The sequence below is a fragment of the Phascolarctos cinereus genome, unplaced genomic scaffold (genome assembly GCF_003287225.1).
Source record: "Phascolarctos cinereus isolate Bilbo 61053 unplaced genomic scaffold, phaCin_HiC Scaffold_4;HRSCAF=312, whole genome shotgun sequence".
NCBI lineage: Eukaryota > Metazoa > Chordata > Mammalia > Diprotodontia > Phascolarctidae > Phascolarctos > Phascolarctos cinereus.
In genome coordinates, this window is record NW_027555847.1 from 354,596,202 (window position 1) to 354,609,139 (window position 12,938).

The 12,938-nt window shown below is 35.7% G+C and overlaps 1 protein-coding gene across 1 annotated transcript in view; it reads right to left on the reverse strand.

Annotated features, from left to right (window-relative positions):
• WDR70 (WD repeat domain 70) overlaps positions 1 to 12,938 on the reverse strand; it is a 340,948-nt gene that overhangs the window by 69,403 nt on the left and 258,607 nt on the right. Inside the window, exon 11 of the mRNA XM_020995972.2 lies at positions 233 to 332. Within this exon, the coding sequence (XP_020851631.1) occupies positions 233 to 332 (100 nt within the window). The remainder of the gene's footprint in view (positions 1 to 232; positions 333 to 12,938) is intronic.

Here is a 12,938-nt window from a genome sequence, read left to right on the forward strand (position 1 = left end):
AAAATTGAGATTTAGGCAAATCAACAGAACACTAAAAATACTTTTCCTTGATTTTTCAAAATAACCTATGGCAGCACAGTGATTAGTTATTTTAATGAAAAGTTAATACTAAATATAAAAAAAGGTTAATTTTGATCTCTTCTAGGATGTTAACTTTTGATCTTAAAACATTTATTTTGTTTTGAAAGTAGTGCCCTTAACAACACATACCGAAGAATTCTCTTTCACTTACCTCCCCGAGAGGCAAGGACAGTGCCATCATAGGAAAACGTCACACAGGATGTATCTGTGCCAGGATCATGGGCCTGCCTGCAGTGGAATTTGGTATGAACCTGTTGGGGGGGGGGGAATTAAGGTTTTTATTCAAATGAGATCATTGCTGTGGCAGGTATGTAACACACTTTAATAAATATTTTCATGTATTTTAAATAGTGGACATGTTTCTCAAAAGTGCTTTGTATTACTTTTGTTACTGGAAAATGACACACACATGCAATAATAAGTAAAGTAACCAGCAACAACAGCTGATATACTTAAAGGTTTGTGAAGTGTTTTACCTACATAATCTCATATATATACACACACACACACACACACATATACATACATACATATATATATACATACATACATATACATACATACATACATACATATATATAGCAAGCCTATGCAGTAGGTGCCATTATTATTTCCATTTCACAAAGAAAAGGCTGAGAGAGGCTAAGTGATCTGCCCAGAGTCACATAATAAGTATCTAGGTGTTTTTGTTCAATTATTCAGTCATATCCAACTCTTCCTGACTCCATTTGGAATTGTCTGGTTAAAACTACTATAGTGGCTTGCCATTTCCTTCTCCAAATAATTTTATATGCGGGTAAACTAAGGCAACCAGAGTTAACTGACTTGTCCAGGGGTCACACAGCTAGTAAGTGTCTGAAGCTGGATTTAAACTCAGAAAGATGAGTCTTCCTGACTCACCTAGCTACTCAGAAAGTATCTAAGGAGAATATAAAACTAGATTTTCCTGATTCCAAATCTGGCACTGTATCCACCATGCCACACTAGCTTCCTTAAGTTCATTATTCTATACTTGGCTTTCTTCTTTGAAAGAAAACAGTTCAGAAGGCTAAGGGTTTGTAGTTGTGAGGGAAATGTCAGAGGTCATGATCTTGGAAGATAAGTAATACTATGGGATGATAAGAGCCAAGGTATGGCCATGCTTGTAGGTAGCTTAAGTGGAATGAATACAAAAGTTGCTGGAGGTGAGGAATAAATTGCCCCCCCCTTTTTTTAGTGGGAGGTAGAATGGGACATTTCTACGAATAAGGAAATGAACATATTTATTTTACAGTGATTTGGTATTCAGAAGGTAAATTTTCTATAACTACCCAGGTTATTCTCACAAAATTACCAACAAGATGGAGAACTAGATATTTTTCTAATCCTCTCAAACCTCTCCTAAACAGAAATTATATGCTGAAGATAATGCAACTTCAGTTGTCTTAACAGTCTAGAAGACCCAAGACCCAAAAGAGGATCAAAACAAAACAACAAAAACAAACCCATGAACTGACACCTACCCTAAGCATATGTAGTACCCACTTCCCACCCATCCACTATGATAATGGCAGTGAGGCTTCACTAACCACTAGCCAAACTGATCCACAAGCTTGCAACAAAACCCAGATGCATATGCCAGTACCCCCACCTTCTTTCTAGTGTTATCAGACTTCCAGACTATGCAAATTATGTGGGGCTTTGGTGGCCAGTACAACAGCAGCTTTCTGGGCTACAAAAAAATCTCTGTAGAAGAGAGGGAATAGGGCAGGCCATGAGTCTGGACCTGAAATAGAGCTTAATTCAATACCCTGACCCATTCCCTCCTCCCGATGCCTCAGAGATCCAAACTCCAGAGGACAGAAATCATCTCGGGCTGCAAAAGCACCAGTGTGAAAGTGCTCAATACTGTTGAGCAGAACTGAAGAACAGAGGGAATGGGAGTATGTATGTCAGGGAAAGAGAAGAAGGGGAAAGAGGGTAATGTGGCACTCCACTAAGTTTGAGGGAAAGAGCCTAGCATTTAGCTTTCAGTCCTGTCCCCTCACAAGTCAATTTGGGCAGAGACCTAAGCTAGTGAATCATGAATTGTCCAGTTTGGGAGTAGGCTGTGAGGCTTTGAGAAAACACCACTGAAGGGAGAGAGTCAGAAAGAGAGCAATAGGAAAAGTAAGGGTGAAAAAAGACTGAAATTACCAAAGATCTCAAGAGGAAAAAAAAAATCTTAAAGGCCTTGAGCATAAGCATATAAATCAACAGATAAAACATTAACAGCAGAGGGAAATATGATCTCCAGATTTAGTAAAGGAGTTCAGGCATTTATGAGTAAATACTACAAAACAAAGGGATATGAACCAATACTTGGTGAGACAGAAGATGCTGTAGAATTTGAAAAGAACATAGAACTATAACACTTGTTTCTGAGTAGATTAAAAGAGAAATGAGAATTATGAGAGCAGAATGCATGGCCCAAACAGCATAAATAATTGGCAGAATAGAAAAACGTGAATTTAAGATGGCAAGCCTCACCACAGAAACAAAATAGAACAACTGTTTGGGGATACAAAAACACAGAAGTGAAAAAAATCTAGAAGAAAAGCAAAAGGGAATAATATCAAAAGGGAACACATGCTCTTATTGATCTTGAAGACAGTATGCCGAAAAACAAATTAAGAATTACAGGTCTCTCAGAACAAGACAAGTCAAAAAATGTGAAGAGCATTACACAATAATACAAGAAACTGTCAGTTCTGAATACAGAACTATCAATTGAAAGAATGACTGCCAACAAATAAGAAATAAATAAAAGCTGCAAACTCCAAAACATATAGTGGTTAAATTTAATAATTCAATTCAGAAACAACAAATTCTGCAAGCAACCAAGAGCAAGACTTGCAAATATGAAGGAAAGGAAATTCAAATAACACAAGACTATTCTGTACCCACAAGAAAACACAGTATATAATGGAATGTGTTCTGAAAAGCAATGGAGCTCTGCAAGCTACCCAGGATGACCTACCCTGCAAATAGGGTCTAAATTATAAATGAAAAAAGATGGACATTCAATAATAAAGAGGTATTCAAAACATTCTAAAATGAAAACTAGAATTGAAGAGATTATTTGTTTCTTGAATACTCTAGACAACAGAAATGCATGAGTATAAATTAATATAGCAGCGGAAGAAAGCAAATAGCAACAGAGAGAGAAGACTTTTTTCTCAACATATGTAAGGAGATAGGAGTAAAAGCAGAAGTTGGGTGTAGGTAATGGTGTGGAGGCAGGCCTGGAACATTATGGATGGAATTTCACAACACCTCACCTGCAGATGAATCAATGCCTTTTGTAGGACAACTTTACAAAAGGGGAGAGTGCATGGAAAGGAAGAGAAAGACAGAGGGTAATAGATGGTGCGCCCGAGCCAAACTGAGGACTACTACTGAGGAGATGATCCCTGTAGTCTCTCAGGAAAAGAAAAGCCTATAAGAAAGTGGATGAGGAGGAATAGGAAGAGACTGAAGGGGTACCTTGTTTTGATGGTGAAAAAAGGTTCCTATGATGAATGCTCCTAAGGCTAAAGAGACATTCTATGAAGGGAGATGGGGATGATGTGCTGAGTCCTTGAATTTGGTGTTTGAAAAGATCACATATCTTGCCTTGGGAAAATGGAATTGAAACTCCTGAGGGCAACTGGTACCTGGAAGATTGGAGGGGCATGGGTCCAGGAAGAATATAGTTGAAGCAAATGGGGAAGGAAAGTGACAAAGAGGAGGCTATAGGTTAGAGGTCACCTACAACATCAGGGACATGTTGGTGAGGCTGATGAGGGAGAGGGAAACGGGACCTGCAGGAATCAGTATTTTTCTGGAGGCACAGCACAATGGAAAAGGGAAATTTATGGGGCAAACTCTGTTATAAGGTAGTGGCAAAAACTGCTTAGAGGGGAAAGCCTAGAATGGATACCTCAAAAATTTTGACTCTATGAAGAATGTACAGAATAGAGAGACTAGATAAGTACAGGGATTGTGAGCCAGAGAAGGAAGGTCTAGAGTAAACAGAAAGAGAAGAAGGACAATGAAGAGAACAGGTAGGAGAAATCCTCTCTGGAAAGGGGCACAAAAAATGGAACCAAAAAAAAAAATCTAACGAATAGGACTTGGAGAAGGAGAGCAGGAGGAATCTACTTGACTGAGAGAGAAAAAAAGGGAAAAAGAATAAAATAATTAGATAAAAGCAGGAATAAAGTAACTAGATAAAAGTAATCAAGAAAAAGGAACTAAAAAGCAAAACAAACTTACCAACAAGGTTTTTTCAAGATCAATTCTACATGCCTTAGATCTAGGTCTGGTTTAGGTTTAATTACCTGCTACTACTATATTTCTAATTTTACTTGTTTAATGGCTATAAAATATTCCTAACAAACAGCCAAACACCTAAAAATAACATCTATTTCATTTAAACATGAAGTGCTTTTATTTTTAGAGTATAGGGAATAATTATCCTTTCTAGTATACTGAGTAATCTATCAGAAGTGTAGTAGAGTTAATGTACTTATTTATTTAAATAAGTTTTTAATTTATGTCTTTTCTATTTTTATATTACCATAAATTTCTCAAGCATCCGTCCTCCTCCCAGAAAGCCATTCCATAAAACAAACAGAAATTTTAAGACCAAAAAAAGAAAAAGGGAAAAAACCCCAGCACAGTTGATCAATACATTGAAAAAGTCTAAAAGTATTTGTAATGTACAATATTTGTGGACCTACCACCTTGAGAAATGGATGAGGTAGGGATATCTTTTCATATCTCTTCTTTTGAGTCATGCTTGTTCTTTGAAATTTTTCAACATTAACTTTCAATTTTGCGTGTATGGTTATTCTTTCTGCTTACACTGCTGTAGCCATTGTGTACACTGCTTTCTTGGTTCTGTTTACTTTCCATGATTCTTTTCATTCATCATAGTTTTTAGAATATGGTAATATTCCATTACATTCACATATCACAATTGGTTAGCCATTCCCCAATCTATAGGCTTCTACTTTGTTTCCAATTCTTTGCTGATACAAAAAGTGTTGCTATTAATAATTTTTCATACATGGGGGCAGCTTTCTTCTGATCAGTGTCCTCTTTGGGCTAGGAGCCTAATAAGTGGAATCTCTCAGTGAAAGAGTAAGGCCACTATGGTCATTTTATTTGTGTAATTCCAAGTTACTTTCCAAAATGATTGGTACTAGAGCATAGTCAAGATGGCTAAGTAGCAGGAAGCAGTGTAGCAAGGAGCCCCATCCCCACTCTAACTCCTCCAAACAGATCTAGAAAATGTACTAGACTGAATGTTGCTGGGAAAATCAAAGAAAAAGTCACAGAAAAAGTCATTTTCCCAGGCTAGGTCAACATAAGGAGAGAGACAGAGAGGTCTGGGGATACCAGGGATGAGTTAAGTTCAAAACACAATGTGCAGACACGAGCACATCAACACTTAGGGAGAGACTGTGAACCAGGAAAGAATGCATCATAGACTCATTCCCCAGGCAGGTATGAACTGGCAGCTTTGTTGCCCACTACCCACTTACGGGTCACAGATCTAGGACCTTCTGATAAACAGACCTGTGCCTGTCCTCTACCCCACCCCCATCCCCATCCCCAGAGATCTCAGGCCGTAGGTGGTAGAAAGAAGTAAGTTCAGAAGCAAGCAGCAGTAGTGTGGCTCAGACCCTAAGAATAACCAGTGTAAAAATCTCAGACAAAAGGAAAACCTGCAGTTCTATCACTCTAAGCAAGCAGAGCTTCCCAGCATGCTGATAGTGGCTGAGTCCAGTAACAGTCTACTGTTGCTCAGATTCAGACTCAGATTAGGAACTTGCATAGCTGAGATCAGGGAGCAGAACTCGTCAGACTATTTTGAAAGAACTGAAAGTTTACAGGACCACAGCCTGAGCTATCCCTGACACCCTGTTATTAATAACACAACATTTAATATATTCAAAAAAAACAAGCAAGAGGACCAACCCAATCTTTCCCTACAGAAGTAGACAGAGCCCAGGGCCAACAATAAGTCTAAAGACAGGAAGTGGGCTAGAACAATGAGGAAACAAAAGAAGACTCCAATTACAAAACTGGTGACAAGGCAGCTCAAGATGCAAACCCAGAAGAGAATGGCTCCAAAACATCTACTAGCAAAGCCTAAAAGAAAAACACAGCTTGGGCATAAATTCAATTAGAATTCCTGAAAGAGATGAAGCAGAGAAGAGGAAGGGGGGGGGGGGGCGGCGAATGATTTGGTTTTTTTTCCCCCAATGAAATGAGAGGGCTGGAGGAAAAGACTGGAAAAGAAGTTATAGAAGCTACAGAAGAAAGAACTGGAAAGGGAATTAACAGCTTAGGGCAAGAGGTATAAAACCTTGCCCAAGAAACAAAATTCCTGAAAATCAGAATGATCAAATAGAAGCATATGACTCCATATGACAGCAATAAATATTAAAAAACAAACACCAAAAAAAATAGAAGAAAATAGAAGGCATTTCATGGCAAAAATGACCAACCTGGAAAACAAATCAAGGAGAAACAAAATTAAGAATCATTAGACTACCTGAATATCATGATCAAAGAAGGGCTTACATGTCACAGTTCAAGGACTCTTAAAAGAAAACTAACCAGATCTCTTAGAATCAGAAGGTAAAGTAGAAATGGAAAGAATCCTGTCACTTCCTGAAAGAAACCCCAAAATGAAAACCATCATATAGTAAGCAAACAGAGATAGCTCCATCTCTTCTTCTTTTTTTTTTTGTTTTTTGCTAGGCAGTGGGGTTAAGTGACTTGCCCAGGGTTACACAGCTAGTGTCAATTGTCTGAGGCCAGATTTGAACTCAGGTCCTCCTGACTCTAGAGCTGGTGCTCCACTACGCCACCTAGCTCCCCCACTCCATCTCTTCTTTACCTGTCTTTATGCCTTTTATTTCTTTCTCTTGTCTTCTTGCTATTGCTAACATTTCTTGAACTATATCAAATAACAGTGGTGAGAGAGGACATCATTGTTTTATTCCTGTATTTACTGGGGGACAACATGCATATTTCCTTTGCATATGATGTATGCTTTTGGTTTTAGATAAGTTATTTTTAATCATAATAAAATAGGTCCTTATGTCTATACTTTGTAGAAGTTTTAGCAAAAATGTGTTGTGCTCAAAGACTTTTTTGACATCTGAGATGATCATGTGGTTTTGAATGTTTCTATTTTTAACATAATTACATTGTTTATTTAATGTTGAACCATTCTTGCATACATAGTATAACTCAAACTTGGTTACAATAAATTATTTCTTGTAGAAATCACTGTAGTCTGTTTGATATTTCATTAATTATATTGGTCTATAGTTTTGTGTTTTTTTATCTTGGGTTTATCTTGGGTTTTTCCCCTTCAATTTACGAGAGTATTTTCCGTAAAACTGTTAATAATTATTCTTCAAAAGTTTGAGAGAATTCTCCTGTGCATGACCCACCTTTTATAGTTCCTTGATAGCCAGTTCTATTTCTTTTTCTAAAATTGGATTATTTAAGATGTCTATTTAGTCTTGTTTGGATATTTAATATTTTTGGAGGCATTCTTATGTTCTCCATTTTGCTAGCACAAGCTGTGCATAGTATGCTCTGCTAAATTCTTTTTATTATTCTGATTTTGTTGTAATTTCATCTTATTTTTTGCTATTTTGTTGTCTGGATTTTCTGCCCTCTTTTTAAATTACATTGGCTAAAGTTTTATTAATTTTACTAGTCTTTTCAAAGAACTAGATTTTAGTTTTATCATTTCTATGGTTTTTATTTGGTTTCCAGTTAATCTATTTCTCCTCTAATTTTTATTCTCTTCTCTTTTGTGCTTATTTTAAGTTTCTTTATTTGTTGGTTTTCTAATTTTTAAAATGCCTATTCAGTTCATTAATCCTCTTTTCTGAGTTCAAGTATTTCTTTTAAAAAATGGTTTTATCTTCCTATATTTTTGCTATTTTCCCGTATTATTCCATTTAATAACATTTCATTAATAATATCCAAATAGTAGTAGTAATAATATTTTTTTTTTCCCTAGGAAAGTAGCTAGCATTCATTATTCAATTGTACTCCCCAATTCCCAACTCCTAAAATGTACTGTTCTACAGGCAGGTTATAATTGTGACTTTCATCTTTTTACAAACAGAGGAATGAAGAAAGCAAATAGTCCTGTGCCTTTACCCAAAATCTCAATGAGAGAAGACACGGCAACAAAAAATATGACACTGTCTTATATCCTTCTAGAGCAGAGACTCTAAAGTTTTTCATTTTCCCAGGTGTCTGTTTTGCTTTAACAATCCTGAAAGATTCAAGGATAAAGTGGAAAATTAAACTTTAGGGTATGTCGTTTTGTATGCTTTTAGGAAAAAAGAGACTTAAAATACAGGTTACAAATTTAGTTCAAGCTAACAAAGTTTAGATGTTTTTATGAGTCTACTGAAAAGTAAAATGTGAGTTTATTTTCCTTCCTCTCATTTACTAGAGCAACTGGCAGAGTCTCATGAATATATTGTTCTACAGAGTAATATAATCCTGCTGTCAACACCCAAAAGAAAAATCTGTCATTTGGTCTTGCACCCTCATCAAATTAAGATTGTTAAACTGCTATATAAAAACTTTGACAGATACCGAAAACAGCTAAAACAATTTATTTTATAAGTCAAGTCCTATATATACATAACACTTTTATCCAAATTTAACCATATCTATTTTTAAAGAATAGCTTTTTTAAAATTAAGATCTAAACATCATTTTCTGAATGAAAATTAAAGAAGTCAAAAATCAGCAATTAATATGTTTAAAGGGGAGTTATTATATAATAGTTAATAGGTAAATGTTATTTTTCATAAAAGCTAGAAAATACACCTTTCATAGAACTATATGAATACATGCATAGCAAAACAATAGTTAAGAGCAACTATTTAATGTCAAACATGTATGGAATGTCAACTATGTGTCCATAAAATGTCCAGAATTAACTTTGAATTACTTTTAAAAGATAATTCCATCAAAAATTATTAGTCTCAATTATTTATCTAGAATGCACAAAAAAAGTACATTCTACAAAGCATGTCTCCTGGCTTTTATTCCCATTCTGAAAAAAAATACATATTGCTTTATGGATCAAGTAGCAAATTGACATGAATTCAACATTAGATTTGAGAAGATTTTAAAGAGCCCACTTTGGCAAAGGTTCTAAATATGGTCTAGAAACATGGAAACTAGATAGGTCATACACAGTTACCAACTTCATATGCATCTTATCATAGTGGCAACAGTAAATCTAAAGTGTTCCAAAGACTTATTTCTATCATAAACCATTACCACAGATAGCACTTTCAGGTTTTACTAAATTTCATTCACTTTTAAAATCAATCAGTCTCAACAAAAAAAATTATTAAGCAGTTCAAAAAGACTGAAAAATACTGGCATGATGTAGGAATTTGGAGGTATCAATGCTCCTCTGCCTCTTTGTTTATTTGTTTTTTTAATTAGACCTGTGATGCAGAAACTCCCTCTAACTATGCAATTTATGGTCTCAAAGAGTTGACTGGGGTACATTTCAGATTATCTTATCACAAATTATTATTTTTTCTCTAGGTAAATTAAAGAGATCAGATTACCTATCCCCTCAGAGCAATGCTTTACTCTCAGCATTATGCTTATATATGGAAGGAACTTCTCTCCTAACTCAACTTCAGTATCATCAAGTCAACAAGACAACAAAAAATATATACAAATTAAATAAAAAATAATCTAAATTACTTAAACTGTCTCTCTCAAGAAATCATTTGTCAGCTATTTTAGGATTTAAACAAGTTCAGAGGGTTACTAGGAGCCACTAAATAAATATTTCTGGCCCCTCCCTATTCATTTCTGATATATAATGGAGAGGGAGAAGGGGAGAGAGAGGAGAGGGAGGGAGAAGGGAATGAGTAGGGAGAAGGGAAGGGGAAGGGAAAAGGGAAAAGGATATGACTTGAAATAACAACATTATCTCCTTTGGTAAATGGAGGTAACTGGACCTGAATTTAGTCTCATTTTCCTGTCTATATTCTCTCTAGATAAGTGCTGAAGACCAAAGAATTTGCCAAAATATAAAAAGCAAGAGAAGGAAGCAAAAATCAGATTAATTTATAAATAGGGCTGTTGATTTATGAATAACTGATATTTGAATGTAATATTAATCCTTCTTTCAGTACACATTAACAATATATGATTCTTTCTATGTGGTAATCATTTCCAGCCCAGTTAATGAAAAAAAAAAGTCTCTGATTCAATCGATTCTCTTACATAGCTTCAGTTACTCTAACAGTTTTTTTTTGTTTGTTTTTTAGGCAATTGGGGTTAAGTGACTTGCCTAGGGTCACACAGCTAGTTAAATATCAAGTGTTTGGTCTGAGGTTGGATTTGAACTCAGGTCCTCCTGACTTCAGGGCCGGTGCTCTATCCACTGCACCACCTAGCTGCCCCTCTAGCAGTTTTTTTTAAAAATGTAAACATATAATAGGACATAAGCACAGAACTAATCTGATTCTCATTTTCCTTTTTCTCCTACCTAAGAGGGATGCATGTAAAAATTTCTTCCCCCTTCAGAAGACAAGTGCTTAACAATTCCAAGATAGTAGTTTCATCTTTTCAAGAAAAATCAAAAATCCAATAATACAATATTCTACTAAGGGCTGGGCTTGTATTTAATGGCACTGGACAACTTATCACAAACACAGACCAAATAATCCTATTTTACTTAACCAAATTAAATTAGATTGTATGTACTATCTCACTTTTTTTTTTTAGCACCTGCTTTGGAGAACAAGAATACTTTTCAACACCAGCTCTTTTTTCATCTCACTCTATTTGCAATTGTTGGTTTCAAATAAAACACTTTCCTCAGGAGGCTGTGGTATATTTTCAACCAGCAACAATCATTTCCTCTGTTTTGATACTGAATAAGATATAATGGTTCCAGTAGATGGGAAGAGAGAGCTGGAGAAACACTAGCCCTCAGAGGAAACAGAAGGCATTACATTTAAACTGATTTTCCTTATGAGCCCTAGGTGAATTTTTCCACATTCCTAATTCTTTCTTTAAAGTAAAACAGTCATGCTCCATCAAGAAATTCCTTTCCCATACACACCATGTGAATCCCAGGAACACCTCTTTGGGGCTTGATGTAAAGTATCATATGTTATACATCACAGACATTGGGTACCTTCAAGAAGAACTCACTTAATAATAAATATAACAAATGAAACTTCTGAACTTTTGACCAAGTTTCAAGGAAACAGTATGTTTCATAGTAAGCTGACAATTTTCCAAGTTTCTAATGCTTTTAAAAAAATAGTTATGTCTCAGCCAATTTATTTTTTTCCTTTCTGTCATTTATGTTTTATAACTTTTTTTTTCCTTTTTAAATTAAAGGGAGAATAACTCAAAGAGGTGAAAGAAAAAGCATTGCCGACATAAGACTTGTTAAGAAGTCTACGTCCTCTTCCTTCAAAATCTCAACAATGTGACTTTAGAGTTGTGGAGGCAGAGAAAGAGTGCTTTATTAAGTTCCACATATATATTCAAATAGGGTGACCAGTTAACACTTACTGAACACCCACCATGCACAAAACATTGTCCTGAAGAGAAGACATGGACCCTTCTGTCAAGTAATACACAAGTAAAGAACTAGAAGTCTTAAGGATCTTTTAATTACAAAATCACTTTATCTAAGAGACCACCCACAGAGTAGGGGCAATCAGTAAATGTTTATAATGTCAAAACAGGATATATTAATAAAACTTTTTTTAAAAATTCATCCCCAAATGAGTATAAATGAACAAACAGAACAGTTAAATATTTTACTTATTAATTTTCATTGATTTTTTTTTGTTTTTACATCACCTTCATTTATCAATATATCCTTCCCCTTCCCTATCCAGTAGGCCAGCCTCATAACAAAAAGAAAAAAGAAAATAAGAAGTTCAGGAAAAGTAACCAAAAGCATCAACTGAGTCTGCACTACTCCACACCCATAGTCTCCCACCCTTACAGGAACGGAAGGAGGAGTATTTCCTTATCTCTTGTTTAGAAGCAAGCTTGACCATAACAAGTTTTTATGGGGGATGAAGAATAAAGAAAAAATCTGATTGGGGAAGGGTTAAAAAGTACACTCAAATAACTAAGCAATGCTATGACACCTTCCAACTCAGCTTAGTGTATACTTCTAGAACCATTTCTACGTTTCTAAATAATGGAACAGAGGTGATTCAGGAGATAATTTTTTCCTATGGGAATATGAATAATCCCATTATTTTACTTGTCTAAAAGGACTATGACTGGTCATGAACTATGTCAAATTTATACAGGCTTTATGCAATTCTGATATATCTTCCCTATACTTAGCCAGATCTGGGGCAAAGATGATAATGAACTGATACAAGTTCAGCTGGAGGAAGAGAAAGCTGCAGAGCAGTAAGTATGCAATTGGGATAGTTTCAGACATCTCACACAGAGGTAAAGATTTGTGTGAGTGAGGTTCTGCACTGCAACGTGTGATTTTTCTAGGTCTGGGGCTGTAATCTTTTTGAGGCTTAACAGCATTTTAGAGCCTTTTCTCTATGTTTAGTAAAAAACAATCAATCCTTCAGTTAGATATGAACTATAACAATGGTGATCTCTCACCTGAGTTCCTACAGTGTGCACTACTTTAGCTGGTGCACTTGAAGGCCACCTGCAAGTACAGAATGTGCTTAGCTCAGCTGCTGTCTTAAAAGCGAGAATCACAGGAAGAACTTGATACCACAGCTCTGGAATCTGCCTTAGCTCTCCCTTTGCTCACAACAGCAATT